This window comes from Sorghum bicolor, chromosome 2 (genome assembly GCF_000003195.3).
Source record: "Sorghum bicolor cultivar BTx623 chromosome 2, Sorghum_bicolor_NCBIv3, whole genome shotgun sequence".
Classification (NCBI taxonomy): Eukaryota; Viridiplantae; Streptophyta; class Magnoliopsida; order Poales; family Poaceae; genus Sorghum; species Sorghum bicolor.
In genome coordinates this window covers 6,224,996-6,240,438 of record NC_012871.2, presented here as the reverse complement: position 1 = coordinate 6,240,438, position 15,443 = coordinate 6,224,996, and the positions used below count along the sequence as shown (strand labels likewise).

The following is a 15,443-nucleotide window of genomic DNA, read 5'->3' as shown; positions in this document are numbered from 1 at the left end:
TGGAGTCCGGTGGCATCTGTGACTCTGGAAGCACGTCGTCCGGCTGATGCAAAACGACGTCCTCTGCGGCAAGCACCTCCGACAGCACTGCGTCGGAGTCGATGATGTCTTTTTCAGACGGCTCGACGATGTCCTTCTCAGACGACTCGATGACGTACGCGGCGACCAGCGCGGGGCGAACTCCTCGACTCGACGACTACGCTCAGGGCGGACGGCGACCATCGACGAGAACCGGCGACTCGACGACGCCGTTCGCGCTGTCCAGGATGCCGAGCACGCCGCGGTTCTCCATAGCGACGGCGAGCGGCGGCGCGACTAAACTCTAGCGGCGCCGCGCGTGAGCGGAGTCCGCCAGGCGCCGTCGCTATTAATACCGCGTCGTGACTCACGAGGAAGCCGAACCGACGGTCGCGTCGCTTTGATGAGGGGCAGCCGCGTCCAACGGGAGTCTCGATCGCCGAAACGAACTCTATTCACGCAACTTGCCGTCGCTTCAAAACGAACGCTCTATATATATATATATATATATATATATAATTATTATTATTATTTTCGGCACGCCACATGCACATGTCTAAAATATACAGTATATAGTATACGAACCGAAGAATAAGAGCTTGTTTGGCACAGCTCAACTTCACTAGTAATGTTATTTTGAAAATAGCTTCATGTGTGACTTATGAAGCTGAGCTGTTTTAGAGAAAGTGTTTGGCAAAATAGCTTCACCAACTACTTCATGCATAGTTGAGAGAGAGCAATGAGGGAGAAGCTGCAATAAGCTACCTTTTTTCAGCTTCATCCAACTTATGTCTTTGTGAGAGGAGGGGAAAAATAGCTTCACCCATGAAGCTATTTTGGAAATAAGTGTTTGGCAAAAAAAACAGTTTACGAAGGTGTTGTGAGCTGTACCAAACAGGCCCTATATATATAGACACCCTCCTTGAGACAGATGTCGCTCTAGAGAGCCTGTCTTCAATCAATCATCAGACTTGAAGAGCTCACGTACTGTATCGCTGCAGGCGGAGACCCGGATCGAGGAGCCACGGCGACCTGAGCTCAAGGAGAAGCAGCGGCGCCGTCGGCCCTGCCGCCATTGAAGCAGTAAGGCGGTGCCTGCCACTTTGTGTCGTCGTCCTGCGGCACTCCCCCGACCTCAAAGCTCAGCACGTGCCGCTGCATCACTGTCCCTGCGAAACAAGATCGCAGAATTGCATACATAAATCATCAATCAATCTGCTGCATCAAATCAAGCAAACACGCACTGACAGGCTAAAAAATTTTCGGAGTCCTAGAACAGTAACAAAAGAAATCAAGAAACTAGAAGTACTGAATTTATTTGCAAGTCAGCCATGGACGGCACCATTATTGACGACGATCCAGCTGACGGGACGGCCGGTGGCGGCGTCCTCGTAGTATCGGGCGAAGACGGAGTTGGACCAGACATGGCAGTCGAAGCCGTCGACGCGGTCGCGCCCGAGGTACGCCGCGCCGCCGCCGCCGCGGGCTTTCTTCCAGTCGGGCGGCAGGAGGCCGACGGGGTACTGGAAGGTGGTGCAGGACGCGGAGTCGAACAGGAAGGAGGTGCCGTTGGTCCACTCCACGTCCCGGAGCGGCTCGCCGGAGCCGAGCTGGTCGCGGATGACGTTCAGCGCGCGCCCGCGAGGCCAGTCGTAGTAGATGTCGATCTGCTGCAGCCGCCCGCCGCGCGTGGTCTGGTTCGTGATCACCACCGCGTGGTACTGCTCCGGCCACGGCGGTGACGTCGTCGCCGGCACCGGGGGAGGATGGTGCCCGGCGACGGTCTCGGCAGCTGGTGCCGCCGCGGCGACGGACGGTGGTGTCGTCTTGGCACTGGCCGCGGCGACCAGGAGCAGTGGGAGGAGCTGGAGAGGCGACATCGGCGGTTCACGGAGCGAGGCTGCGAGGGATCGAGGAAGGAGAAGTGAAAAGTTGCTCGTATAATCTGCCGCTCTTGAGCTTCAGCTGGTTGCCCTCCCCAGTCCCACCCCCGCCATGACCGATGACTCGGCAGTCGTCGGCACAGCACACTAGCACAGTCGACAGCCAAATCTGCCACTGACACGTCAGTTTGCTCGTGATAATCATTTTTCTTTTTTAAGCAGGGCCTTGTTTAGTTCCCCCGAAATTCAAAAAGTTTTTAAGATTCTCCGTCACATCGAATCTTAAGGCACATGCATTAAGTATTAAATATAGACGAAAACAAAAACGAATTACACAATTTGTCTGTAAATCGTAAGACGAATCTTTTTATCCTAGATAGTTCATGATTTGATAATATTTATCAAATAAAAACGAAAGTGCTACAGTAGCGAAATCCGAAATTTTTTCGGAACTAAAGGAGGCCCAAGTTGAATTCTTACGTATTCACCGTTTTCCGCAGCATTTTATCTCTACAGTTGGAATGACTGTGACCGACAGCGTTGGTACAGAGACCGAAGAAGAGGGAGAGAGGAGATAATCTGTACTTAAGATAACAGTATCTAGAAGCTTTTTTTTTTGCTTAGCAACGAAAGAAAAAGATCTATCAAGGCCGTAATTCAGTTTGATACAAGCTTAATTGGATATTATCATGTTATTTGCTAACATGAGCTTATATTTTAGATGTTATAGTCGTCATAAATAAATTTAACTCTCGAATTTCTTCAAAAGAGGAACACAAATACTCTTCTCTTTCAAATTACAAGACGTGTTCTGACTTTTTTAGATTCATAATTTTTAGATCAACAGGTTCCAAATCCACAGGTTGCTAATCACAATGCCGATGCCGACAACGAGGATCCAGGAGATCCGCACCCACCACGGGATGACGTCGACGGCCTGGCCAGATAGGTAGAAGGCAGCCATCTTGAGGAGGAAGAGCGGGCCGGCAACGCCCCTGGCGAGCATGTAGAGCGTGTAGAAGGGAAGCGAGACGACATCGTAGACACGCGCGGCGGTGGGGGATTGGTCTCGCAAGATCCCAGTGAGCGTCCATACGTTCTGCAGCAAGCTGGTGACCTCGGCGAGAAAGAGGAGGACTAGTAGTGGGTAGGCGCCGTGGCGGACGAGGTATCGGCAGGTGAGGAAGACAAATAGCGTGGCAAGGTGGTGCCCGATGATGAGGACATCTCTGGGTAGGAAGACAAGGTAGTGGAGCAGGTCCACGGCGAAGTAGGCGATGCTGTGGTCGAGGACATGGTCCTGCGGGCGTGCGTTGGGCGCGGTGAAGGAGCGGGCTCCTACGGGCAGTGTGAGGCTGGCCTCCGCAGCGGCCAACGCGGCGGGGGTGCCATGGAAGAGCGAGATGAGGCAGCTGGCGCTATCTAGGTGTTGTCGCGACGCCCACTGCCGGAACATGACGAGCTGCCCGACACAATAGATGGTGGCATACATGGCGAAGAATTTCGGGAATAGCCACCGCTTCTCGGCGGCCAAGGACGCCATGAAATCCATGGCTAGGCTAGGAAGCCACTAGATCAGCGCTGGATCGAGGAGAATCGGTCGCGCTGAGACGTGGGTACTGGATCGAGGGCGAGGGGTAGGGCCTTGGAGCGGCGATGTTGAGGAGATGGATGGCTTTGCCTCTGCACTGCCACGGCTGTAGTTGCGGCTAGGTTTGGTTTGTTGCAATGGGGAAGGGTGAGAAGGTGAGGTGACAAATATAAACAAGTGCCAAATAGCTAAAGCCAAACCGAGAGATTGAAACAAAGAGTGTTTTTGTTTGTTCATTCCATGTGATTTGAGGTCGCTCCATAAGGGTTGCGTGTTTATTCTTTTGGGTGAGTTGGATTTGGTTTGTTGTGGTGGATAAGGGGGAGAAGGAGAGGCAACAAATACAAACAAGTGCCAAACATCCAAAGCCAAACCGAGATCGAAACGAGGAGGGTTTTTGTTCGTTTTGTTTCGTGTGATTTGAGAGGCCATTCCGTAAAGGGTTGTGTGTTTAATTCATTTGGATGAGCTAGGTTTGGTTTGTTGCGATGGAGAGGGGGGGTGAAGGAAAGATGACAAATATAAACAAGTGTTAAACAATCAAAACCGAATTGAGAGATCAAAATGAGGAGGGTTTTTGTTTGTTTGTTTCGTGTGATTTGAGGCTGCTCCATAATGGTTTTGTGTTTAATTCTTTTGGGTGAGCTGGGCTTGGTTTGTTGCAGTGGCGAAGGAGGAGAAGGCGAGGCGATAAATATAAACAAGTGCCAAACAACCAAAGCCAAAACGAGAGATCGAAACGAGGAGAGTTTTATGTTTGTTTGTTCCTTGTGATTTGAGGCCGTTCTATAAGGGTTTGCTTGTTTAATTCTTTTTGAATGAGCTGCTGAAAAGACTAATAGTGCACACGTCACCCCCCCTTGAGACACATGTGACATGTCACTGCAGAAAATCTCTCCTCAGTCTACCATCAAGATGGACTTCAACTCTTCAACAGAGCTCAGCGTCAAATGATATGCACTATGCAGCGTCCAGCTGCAGGTGGAGCCCGGCCGGACTCCGGACGCCCCCGGCGACGTGATCTCAGGAAGACCAAGCAGCGGCGTTGGCGCTACTGCCGCCATTGCTGTCGATGAAGCAGTATGCCGGCGCCTGCCACTTGGAGGAGTCCTGCAGCACTGCCCCCGCCTCGAAGCTCAGCACATGCCGCTGCATCCCTGAGAAAAAACAAGAACAAGAGCGCATGTCGTCAATCTCCAGATCAAGAAACTGACGACGGGGCGTCCGGGCGTAGACCGTACGTACCATTGAAGGTCCAGCTGACGGGGCGGCCGGTGGCGACGTCCTCGTAGTAGCGGGCGAAGACGAAGTTGGACCAGACGTGGCAGTCGAAGCCGTCGACGCGGTCGCGGCCCAGGTAGGCGGCGCCGGCGCGGGATTTCCAGTCGGGCGGGAGGAGGCCGACGGCGAACTGGAAGGTGGCGCAGGACGCGGCGTCGAACAGGAACGCGGTGCCGTTGGTCCACTCCACGTTCCACTGCGGCTCGCCGGAGAGCTGGTCGCGGACGATGTTCAGATCGCGCCCGCGCGGCCAGTCGTAGTAGAGGTCGATCAGCTGCAGCCCGCCGCCGCCGCCATGCGCGCTCAGGTTCGTGATCACCACCGCGTGGAACTGCTCCGGCCACGGCGGCGTCGCCGGCGGCACCGGAGACGACGACGGAGCAGAAGGCCCGCCACCGCCCCCGTCGTCGTCCCTGACGGCTGCTGCTGCCGCTGTCACGAACGCCACTGCGGTGGTCTTGCCATTGGCCGTGGCGAGGAGGAGTGGGAGGAGCAACAACAGGAGTGGCGACATTGGGGGCTTATGCTTATCCGAGCTGATCACCGCCGCCACTCGGTCCGGCCGTGCGTAGATGCTGAGGTTGGCGTTGGAGAAAAAGCTGCTCATTTTTAATTTGCCGCTCTCCAGGAGGTCCTGAGGAGGACGACGTAAGAGGAGGCGACGTCGGCCATCGGGGGGCTTATCCGGGGCTTATCATGGACACTTGGTCATGCTCCGCCGCGCCGGTACTACCACTACGACTACGACTACGACTACGAGGAAGCAGACGGCAGTTTTACTTTGGGCCACACGAGAAAAGTTTTTCCCCATTTAAACGGATAGTTCTGATTCAAATTCACGTTAAGTTTACTCGATTTAATTTATGATTAAGTATCTACTATATATCTTTTTATTTTTTAAAAAATTACTATGCAGATAGCGATTGAAGTGAAAGTATGTATATATAACACATGAAGACAGATATGACTCATGAAAAGCAACATGTTTTTTTATCAGTAATTATATTGGTATGAAAATATACAAACAAATAGTTATGTCAATTATATATAAAAACATTTCTCAAGGGACTAATAAATTAAAGTTTATATAAAAATACACAAAAACAAAAAATAAATAAATATAAAAATGTTGAAAAAATAAACCCAATATTTATATAGGAATATTAAATCCAATGTCATAGTCGTAGTCATGGTGGAGCAGTGGAGCTCAACCCCAACAAGAAAATCTTCTGGATCTTGGCACACACACCATAATCGCCCTGCACGGTGACTGCCTTCCGCGTGTGCTTGCTGGCTCCGCCACAGCCTTGAGCTCCGCGGGTAGCGCGGAGATGGAGAGCGAGAAAGGTGTGAAGTCCATCGTCATTACTCTATTACAGAGGAAAAAACGCGAAAAGGGAAGCTGGTTGGGTTTATGGGGGGTATAAGGGCACTCACAATGCAGACTCTATTATAGAGTCTAAAGTTATTTATTACCTCAAACAATGTGGACTTAGAGTCTAAATAATACTTGGAGTCTTATTTTTTCTACCTCTTTCTTCAATAAATATGCTGCCACATCAGCAAAATACCATAAATAATATGTAATTAAGGCCCTGTTTGGTTTCCCTTGCTAAATTTTAGCTAGCTAAATTTTAGTCATTTTAGTAGCTAAAGTACCAAACACATTGACTAAAAAGAGCTAAAATAGTTTAGTTCCATTAGTCACCCAAGAGTAGCTAAAATAATTTTAGCTAGCTAAAGTTTAGCAAGGGGAACCAAACAGACCCTAAGTGTCTTAGACTCTGTGATAGAGTCTTGCATTGTGAGTGCCCTAAGGAAGTGGATAGGTGTGTCGCTGTAACCGCCCATGCGTCCTCGATTTCTTTGCATGTGCCTTGTATAGGAAAGCATTGGTTATAAGGTCATCATTAATGGAGGTTTTATGGCCTAGTTTTCAATACACCTATATTTTGAAAACAATGTATAAAAGTTTTATGGAGATGAAACTCTCTCTACTTCCATAAAACTCTTATCATCTCTTTCTTCATTAATATAGTGTCACATCAGCATATTAAATGTCCATAAAACTCTAATGAAATCTCCATTGAGACTGGTCTCCTGATGCTTACGGTGAACGCCAATCATATATAGGGACATGATGGACTTGAGAAAGACCATGAAGGAGGATAGTAAGACAAGGGCCTCGATTAAGGATGATGATGATCCTCTAAATAGATACTCACGGTTCTTCTCTAGTGTAATTTAATGAATTAAATAAACAATTTATTTTCTATTTTTTCATTTAATTTTTTTAATTATACTAGAGCAGAATCACATGGTCGGTGAAGGGGAGCTCCACGACGATGGAGCCATGGAGGGGTAGGTCGGTTGAGGACCTCCTCCTACCGGCCGCAGTTTTACCCTGAGTCCTTTATGGCCCAACGGGTCGATCGCAATAATGACGCAACTGTCACTCGGACGCTAAGGGCACTCACAATGCAAGACTCTATCATAAAGTCTAAGACAATTAATTACATATTATTTATGGTATTTTGCTGATGTGGCAGCATATTTATTAAAGAAAGAGGTAGAAAAAATAAGACTCCAAGTCTTATTTAGACTCTAAGTCCACATTGTTCGAGGTAATAAATAACTTTAGACTCTACGATTGAGTCTGCATTGTGAGTGCCCTAAGAGAAGAAATGATGAGAGTAAGGCCTTGTTTAGTTTTATTTTTTTTTTAAAAAATAGATACTGTGACACTTTCGTTTATATTTGACAAATATTATTTCATCATAGACTAACTAGACTTAAAAATTCGTCTTGCAAATTATAAAAAACTATGCAATTAGTTTTTGTTTTTATCTACATTGAATATTTCATGCATATGTCGCAAGATTCTACGTGACGAAGTCTAAAGAATTTTGCAATTTTTTTAGAAACTAAACAAGGTATGTCAACAACGTAAAATATCATCAAAGTACCGCGATAGTTAAGGATGTAGGAGGACTTTTGTCCCGGGTGGTGCCACTATTTTTTACTATATTTTTATTTATTTTGCACGCAAGTGCCGGGGTGCCACTACTATCGGCCGAAATGAATCGCACCAACAACCCAAAAGCTATTCACGGGCTGCGACCTTTGTGGGCTTTTATTTGTGGGCTGCGACTTGTGGTGGGCCTGGGCTATATTGCAGTTGCAACATGGTCCGTCCTGCGCGGTGGCTTAGCAGGCCCAAAGGTGAGCAGGAGCTTCGCTAGGCGCCGCTGCCGCCCGACAGCGGACGCCACCCGCCCCCCTTCCCCTCCCCGTTACCCTTCCGGCCGCCGCCGCCGCACGTCGGCACGTGGACACCTCGCCGCCGCCGCCGCAAACCACGCGGCCCGCCGGTCTAGAAGGAGCTCTCCTCCCGTAGTGACGGCCACCCCCGCCCCCTGGATTGACTGACTTCCACTGGACTGGCTTCTGCTTTTGACGGTAACGAGTTCCTACCTTTGCTTTGGTGGATCATCGCTAGATTTTTTCATTTTTTTTCGCGGAATCGTTAACGGAGGACCCAAATCGAGATCATTGGTGCCCCGATAGTGTTGCTCCCCTTCTCTTCCCCGTCTTTCTCTCCCCTCCTCTGACGAGTGCCGAGCACCACCACCCACTTGCGCCGCCGGTGGAGGCGGGCTCAGCGGAGGTGCTCTCCTCGCCAGCGTCGATCCTGGCCGCGCCGGACTCAATCCAGGTTCGCGCGAGGAGGAGGCGCGCGGGACCGAGCTCGCCCTACTACCGTCGGTGAGGCGCCGTTCACCACCGAGGTTTCCTTCCTCTCTTTCCCTCTCCCTCTCTTCTCTGTCGTGAAATGTCTTCCCGCCACAAGAAACTACCGAGACGGGAGCGGGGATGCATCTCCTAGATTTGAGGGAGAGATGAGGGGTTTTGAGTAGTTACTTAAAAATTTTAGGTATTGGTAACGGGGTAGTTAATCGGTTGGTGCCCTCTCAATTACCTATGTGGCAGGTTTTCAGTATTGGGGATGAGGCAAGTATATGTTGGAGATGCTCTTAAGCATAATCCTGGGTAGTGCTAGTTTGGGAGTGATGGCGATTGTCGAAGTTCCAGTTGATTTGGGAGGGGTTAGGGTTTAGCCTAGCGCTGCAACATCCTCAAGACCCACACCTGTCGTTCGTTCCCCAGATTTAGCTCTACCACTTTGAAATACTGTAGCTTAGTAGCCACAGCGGCAGCCATAGGATAGGAAACGAGCAGGCTGCTTGGTGCGGAGCTCGGTGGTGGAGCCCCGCTCCCCAACCCGCCATCTGCGAGTTCGGCCCAAGCCCCAAGGTATGATGCCGTCTCTCCCTGCCCCTTTCCTCATGCGGCCTCGTTTGGTGACTGTGTCTGCCGACCCATATGTGCTGGTTCTGCAGGCTGTGAGGTGGCGTGGGCTTGGAAAATTCTGAACTTTTGCTCAGGATTGGTGGCCCCATTAGTTGGAGCTAGCTGTGTATGTCAGACCGATTAGCAGGAATCGACATGGTGACCAAGTGCACCTAGTGGTTGAGATCAGAGATTTTGATCGACTGCATTTCTCTACAGAACTTCAGATTCAGGCGACATATTGACTTTGCCAAAGGATTAGTCTTGTTCAGTTTATTTAGCGCATGGCGTACACAAATAGTGATACCGAGGAACATTGGTGCCTTCAGGGAATCCAGATTCAGGTGGTCGACATCATGAATCCCATACTGGCTGCGAAAGAGATTAATCACTCTAAGCTTAATCTGATCACCCTTTAGACAATCATTTAGTAGCAAACCTTCAGCCAGCCAATAATCAACTAGTTGTTCCTTACTAATAGATCCATGTGGGAAAAAAGGAGTGCAATATAGAAAGCACTGTTGTTGGGTGGGTTTCAGCTTGTCGTAGCTGTATTTGAGTCGATAAAACATTTCATCACATGTTCATTGTTGAACAAATGATGTCATTCCTTGATTTTTTCTTCTAATTACATTTTATAGAGTTCTCACTAATCTGCTGCATTTTGCTCTTCCTCAACTGAGTTGACAAACTTATTTCTTTCAGTCTGTGGCTTGCTTATACTTGGTAGAATATTAGAGTCAAGCATCCAGGTACGGCCTTTAAGATTGTTTCTCAGTTTGTGGGAGCATGTCAAGCCAAGACAAGATGGACTAGATTTTTTCTCTGGAACATTTTCTTTCTCTGCACATTTAGTTCCAGGTGTCAGTAAAAGTACAATCATACTTATATGTGTGTAGTTGTAGCCTGTAGTTGCTGATGTCATCCTTGACAGAATAGAAATGGATCTTTCTACTGATGATGTATCAGTAGAAGTACACTGCATATAGAGAAGTGATCATCACACTGAATTTTAGATGCTAGTGCTTCTAGTTAGGCTATAATAACACTGAAAAGCATTATGTTAGTTCACAGAGCATCTCATCTTCATGGCCAATGTAGCAGCTTGAACCAGCTTGTTCATACCCTATGTTCTCACATAGCTTCCCCCCAGCTTCTTGATGTTGCTATTGTTTGTTTCCAAGGTAGCTGCCTGAGCCAGCTCGTTCCTTGGACTTTCTGCTTGACGGATCCCCTCACCTGCGCCATAGACGCCAGGCAGTGACCAAGCTCCAATCGAAAACTAAACATTTACATGTTCCAAGCTGGGTAAAAGGAGGCAATACCAACATCTAGCGGGGACAAACCAAGGGCCGAATCGAGAGAGAGGGAGGGGGTTGATGATGTAGATTAAGGCCATTTGGTAGCATGGAATAGTTTGTTTAACCCTCCTGGCAGCAGCACTGTAGTTCTGGCTTCAGTTCAAATAATTTCAGTTAGTGGTGCTGAATATGGGTTCCATATTTCTGGTGTTGGGTGTTGTGACGACCTTTGAGGTTGTTCTGAAAGTTAAGGGTCTACTGAATGAGTTATTTTCTTATGATTTGTGGTTACATGTGGTGTGGCATAGTAGCATTTTGAAGTTAGCTAAATTATTTGTTCGATGAAATGTTGATCCTGTAAATGATCTGTTATTGAGTTGCTCAAACTCCTACTGCTATCAAGCTACTGCTGCTAATAGATCTCTGTTAATAGACCTCTGGTCTGCATGCTAATACTAATATGCCCCATGCACCAAGAAATGCCTTATGATGTTGATATTATCTTTGTTTGCAACAAGAAACACTGATGCTTGAACATCTGTTTAGTCTTCAGTGACTTCATGGCCAATGTATGCCACATGATCCTAAATTCTGTCACTACTCCCCTTGTTACTTATTAAGATAGCTTGTCCATGTTCTTAACTATTTTTTGTAAATTAATTAGGCTCTGTTTAATTTGGTGGAGGCTCTGTAATTCCTGTTTTGGTTCCTCTTGCTGGCGATTAGTCAAGATAGTTCATTTGGCTGTTAAGCTTACTTCCTTGCCTGTTTCATCCGATCATTCGCACGTGGGCTATGAAGCAGCAGCCAGCAGCAGTGATGCTTATGTACATGGACCGGCGAGGTTTGACCCCCGGCTAACCGTGGATCGTTTGGGCCAGGCGTAGGCATGGATCAGGTTGGACTAACTGATGGTGCGGGGAGTCGAGATTACCTGTGCTCTGCTCCGCCCTGTTTGAAGTCCTAGTGTAACCAAGCTCACGGTCAACAAGATGGTTGGGTGTAGGGGAAAGTAAGACTTTGGTGCTTTCGTGGTGAGTTGCTGTCATCATTTACATAGTCCTACAGTCTTGCCGAAATGGCATAGTGATGAGTTATTAGGAAATGGGGTTATATAATATAAGCTTGCTGGGGGTACTGGTGTCATTGTATTGATTGGCTATTTTGTTTTTTTACCACTCCTTGTCTGTGATGAGGTTTACTGCTGTACATGCAGATGACTAGGTGGGATGAAATTTTGACTCTTCCAGTTCAGAACCCACCATCGTTGGAGTTCTCAGCAGCAGATATCTCGTGGTCAATGGTGGAGGGCTGGAAGGATTCTATGGATAGGCTTGCGCTGATTCCATATTCAAGGGTGAATGACTTTGTCAGAGGAGAGTCGAACAACAAAGATTGCCCAACAAGATTTCACGTTGAAGCACGGAGAAGGCGTCCTCCGACAATGAACTGCAAGCCGAAAGTTGATGGGATACTTGAGTATATTCTGTAAGTAATTTGAAGCATTACTTATGTTTTCCATCAGACATGACCCTAGGCTGTAGGTTGTTTAGTTGTGTCACCTCTTAAAATGAATATATGAATGCTGTTCCTTGTTCCAGATGTCAAAATTCAGAGTATAATTTTGAACTTGATTGCACCATTCCGCGCAGGTATTGGTGTTCTTTTGGCCCAGATGATTATAGGAAGGGTGGTAATGTACGGCCTAGCAGGCCCATCTCAGAAAAGAGAAAAACACCTGCTGGCCGCCCTAATACAAAGAGGGGCTGTGTGTGCCATTTTATTGTGAAGCGCTTGATTGTTGAACCATCTGTGGCTCTTGTGATATATAACCATAATAAGCATGTGGATAAGAAAGGCATGCCATGCCATGGTTCTATGGACAAGATGGCTGTAGGGACAAAGGCAATGTTTGCACCATACATATCTGATGAGCTGCGTCTTCAAGTTATGTCTTTGCTCTATGTTGGTATTCCAGTGGAGACCATAATGCAGAGGCATACTGAAATGGTTGAAAAGCAAGGAGGTCCATCAAATAGAGATGATCTTCTTACTCATAGATATGTTAGGAGACTGGAAAGGAAAATACGTCGTTCTGTTTATGAGCTTGATGATGATGACACTATTAGTATTGACTTATGGGTTGAAAATAACCAGGATCATGTGTTCTTCTATGAAGATTTTTCAGATACAGACACCTTTGTCTTGGGCATCCAGACAGATTGGCAGCTACAGCAAATGATTCAGTTTGGCAGCCATAGTTTAATGGCTTCTGATTCAAAGTTTGGAACAAACAAGCTAAAGGTTTGTCAATGACTCTTTTGTTAATATTTGTTCCAATAGTAGTTTAAAATTTACTCATTTCATTGTAGCATTCCCATTCACCATTTTGCAGTATCCTGTACACAGCATCCTTGTTTTCGACCAGCACAAAAATGCAATTCCTGTTGCGTGGATTATGACCCCCAATTTTGCACATGGTGAAATACATAAATGGATGGGTGCTCTTTATGATCGAGCTCATACCAAAGATCCTACCTGGCAATTGGGTGGCTTTATTATTGATGATCCCTTGGCAGACGTTCGCACAATAAGGTAGTTAATAGTCTTTTTAACTTCATTTTACTCTTTCCTGGGGTTGCATTGCCTGAGCATATAACATGTTTAACAGGGAAGTCTTCCATTGCCCTGTGCTGATCAGTTTATGGCGTATCCGGCATGCTTGGCATAAAAATTTGGTTAACAAATGTTCAGACATTGAGAAGCGTTCAGCGATGGCCAAACGTCTTGGAGATGCAATATCTAGTATATGCAGAGGAAATGGTGATGTTGAATTATTTGAAGGTTTTCTGCAAGATTTTGTCGATTGTGCTGGGTTTCTAGATTACTTTGAAGCTAGATGGCTTCCAAGACTTGGTCAGTTCATGTACCTTCTACTATCATATTTTGCTTTTCCATCTCTGGATTTTACTGCACTTGCCAATGGCTTTTAGTTATACCCTTTCTTAAGAAGTAAAGTGTTGAAGTTATTTGGTGAGGTTTCTTGATTGCTGTCAGATCCGCTACTGCTGACTGTTAAATATTTTCCAGGGGCATGGATTACTGTCTTAAAAACCATCTCATTGGCTACAGCACAGGTAGCTTCAGCAATAGAGAGTTACCATCACCTGCTAAAACTTCGGTTGCTAAATGAGGCAGATAAAAGTGTCTACTGGCGTGCTGATTGGTTGGTTCATAAGTTGGGTACAAAGGTCCATTCTTACTACTGGCTGGATGAATTCTCAGGAAAGAACAGCTTTTCACGCTACTGGAAGAGTGAGTGGAGCAGTGGACCAAACCCATGGTGCCAGGGAATGCAGATTCCAGATTCCGATGTTGTCATTGAAGGCAATTATGCCAGTGTGGTCAGCCAGAAGAATAAGGAGAACTCCCATGTCGTACTGAATCCAGGTTCTGAGTTTGCATTGTGCGATTGTAGCTGGTCAAGGAAGGGGAACATTTGCAAACATGTAGTAAAGTCAGCAAAGGTCTGCCGTGACAGGGGATTGGCACTGCCATCGTTGGCCATGTTCCACTATTACCAGGCATTGGCAAATCTTGTTCATTGTCCACCCAGTGACACTTTGATTAGTGACCATGCAATGGCTGTGGCAGTTTCTGTTAAAACACAGTTAGATGCAGTGTTGTGCGCTGTTAATGGAACTTCTTCAACTAGGCCAGCTTTCCAGGATCCACAATCAATAAATAAGCCAAGAGAATCTGAAACTGAGAAAGCCAACTCTGAGAATGGTGTGTGCGCAAGTCAATCCCAGCCTGATGCTGGCGATGATGAAGATCAGGACATTCCAACTCGCAAGAAAAGAAAGTCGGGAAACGCTTCTGGTGACAGTGAAGATGTTTCCATATATCAGGACAGTCTGGCTAGCAAGAAACATAAGTCAGGAGAAGCTTCTGGTGATGATGAAGAGGCCTCCACAGAAGAGGACAGTCGGGCTCGTGACAGTAGGAAGACAGGAGAAACTTCTGCTAACGATAAAGAGGTTTCTGCAAGTCAGGACAGTAGAGATCGCGAGAAGAGAGAGTCGGGAGAACCTTCTGTCAACGAAGGAACTTCAGCATCTCAAGCCATGCAACCTTCCGAGACTGAAACCAGCCAAGCAACCAATGGACTAAACAATGACAAGCTTAGATTAGCTGAAGGGGCAATTGGGACATGACTTTTCATGATTGTTGTTAGGTTAGATCCTCCCTCACTTCTGAATGCACCTAGAACGCCTTGTGGGGCTTGTAAATTTCGAGCTACTGAACATATGGATCAGATTGGATGATTCAATTGTTGAATTAACTAGCAACTGAGCTCTAAAAAAACAACTAGCGGCTTCTTGTGTTTCCAAAGTGTGGAAGGAAGCATAAATCAATTTATCCTTATGAAAAAGGAGATCGTGTAAATTATGTTAGGACAACAATTCCAGTCAAACTGTCGTCACAACAACAATAGCAAGTTCCGCTTTAACCGTCTGGCACAATGTTGAACCTAATGACCTCATGATTTTTTATTATTATTTATTATTATTTGTAAATGAAGCAATATCATATCATATGGTACCTACCAAATTGAGGTCTTGTTTGGCTGTAGTCATACATATGGACTGTTGTGAACTTAAGTGTAGCCAAACATGCCGTATATAACAGATAATTCATGAGTTTGTGGTGTGCTCTATGTAATTTTGCTCGATAGATGTTAGTACAACTGCTACATAAATCGATTTTCAGTAAACAACCGCAGTGGGTTGCACCTCAGTTTCTTTTTCAGTGGTTTCAAGACCTGTGCAGTAGGTCCACAAATCACTATCACGGTCCTAGGGAACAGAACTCGATAAGAATAAGATCATCCACAGCTAAAAACTGAGTCATGAATAACCGCATCAACAGCCCAGTAAGGTTTATTAAACAATATTATGGAAAATGCATGGCATACGTATGACTACAGCCAAACTTGTTGTTTGCAAACTCCCATAA

The 15,443-nt window shown here is 46.7% G+C and overlaps 4 protein-coding genes across 9 annotated transcripts; 1 reads left to right on the top strand and 3 right to left on the bottom strand.

Annotated features, from left to right (window-relative positions):
- Positions 841-2,026, bottom strand: LOC8063648 (uncharacterized protein At4g14100). Its single transcript, XM_002459437.2, has 2 exons — positions 1,361-2,026; positions 841-1,187 (listed from the first exon to the last, which is right to left on the bottom strand). The coding sequence occupies exons 1-2, from the start codon at positions 1,896-1,898 to the stop codon at positions 1,057-1,059; spliced, it is 669 nt and encodes a 222-aa protein (XP_002459482.1). The 5' UTR covers positions 1,899-2,026; the 3' UTR covers positions 841-1,056.
- LOC8063647 (TLC domain-containing protein At5g14285) lies at positions 2,737-3,605 on the bottom strand. The gene has a single exon (XM_021453336.1). The coding sequence runs from the start codon at positions 3,451-3,453 to the stop codon at positions 2,737-2,739; it is 717 nt and encodes a 238-aa protein (XP_021309011.1). The 5' UTR covers positions 3,454-3,605.
- Positions 4,224-5,485, bottom strand: LOC8075062 (uncharacterized protein At4g14100). The gene is made up of 2 exons (XM_002459435.2): positions 4,738-5,485; positions 4,224-4,649 (listed from the first exon to the last, which is right to left on the bottom strand). The coding sequence occupies exons 1-2, from the start codon at positions 5,378-5,380 to the stop codon at positions 4,516-4,518; spliced, it is 777 nt and encodes a 258-aa protein (XP_002459480.2). The 5' UTR covers positions 5,381-5,485; the 3' UTR covers positions 4,224-4,515.
- Positions 8,030-14,962, top strand: LOC8075061. Of its 6 annotated transcripts, none has more exons than XM_021454037.1 (7): positions 8,030-8,232; positions 11,306-11,458; positions 11,641-11,912; positions 12,077-12,728; positions 12,820-13,019; positions 13,096-13,340; positions 13,515-14,962. In XM_021454037.1, exons 3-7 carry the CDS (start codon positions 11,641-11,643, stop codon positions 14,639-14,641), a joined length of 2,496 nt encoding a protein of 831 aa, XP_021309712.1. In that variant the 5' UTR covers positions 8,030-8,232; positions 11,306-11,458; the 3' UTR covers positions 14,642-14,962. The 6 variants fall into 6 exon arrangements, with proteins under 6 accessions (XP_021309712.1, XP_021309711.1, XP_021309710.1 ...); XM_021454036.1 differs by having other exon boundaries at positions 11,232-11,458; XM_021454035.1 differs by having other exon boundaries at positions 11,229-11,458.

What these genes read in the sequence shown, in the direction of transcription:
- LOC8063648 (XM_002459437.2), bottom strand. Translation starts at nt 1,898, where the DNA reads ATGTCGCCTCTCCAGCTCCTCCCACTGCTCCTGGTCGCCGCGGCCAGT. An exon ending in CTGGATCGTCGTCAATAATG is followed by an intron (nt 1,188 to 1,360) that starts GTGCCGTCCATG and finishes CTTGTTTCGCAG; the next exon opens with GGACAGTGATGCAGCGGCAC.
- LOC8063647 (XM_021453336.1), bottom strand. Translation starts at nt 3,453, where the DNA reads ATGGATTTCATGGCGTCCTTGGCCGCCGAGAAGCGGTGGCTATTCCCG.
- LOC8075062 (XM_002459435.2), bottom strand. Translation starts at nt 5,380, where the DNA reads ATGAGCAGCTTTTTCTCCAACGCCAACCTCAGCATCTACGCACGGCCG. An exon ending in CGTCAGCTGGACCTTCAATG is followed by an intron (nt 4,650 to 4,737) that starts GTACGTACGGTC and finishes GTTTTTTCTCAG; the next exon opens with GGATGCAGCGGCATGTGCTG.
- LOC8075061 (XM_002461565.2), top strand. Translation starts at nt 11,641, where the DNA reads ATGACTAGGTGGGATGAAATTTTGACTCTTCCAGTTCAGAACCCACCA. An exon ending in GGGATACTTGAGTATATTCT is followed by an intron (nt 11,913 to 12,076) that starts GTAAGTAATTTG and finishes CATTCCGCGCAG; the next exon opens with GTATTGGTGTTCTTTTGGCC. An exon ending in TTGGAACAAACAAGCTAAAG is followed by an intron (nt 12,729 to 12,819) that starts GTTTGTCAATGA and finishes ACCATTTTGCAG; the next exon opens with TATCCTGTACACAGCATCCT.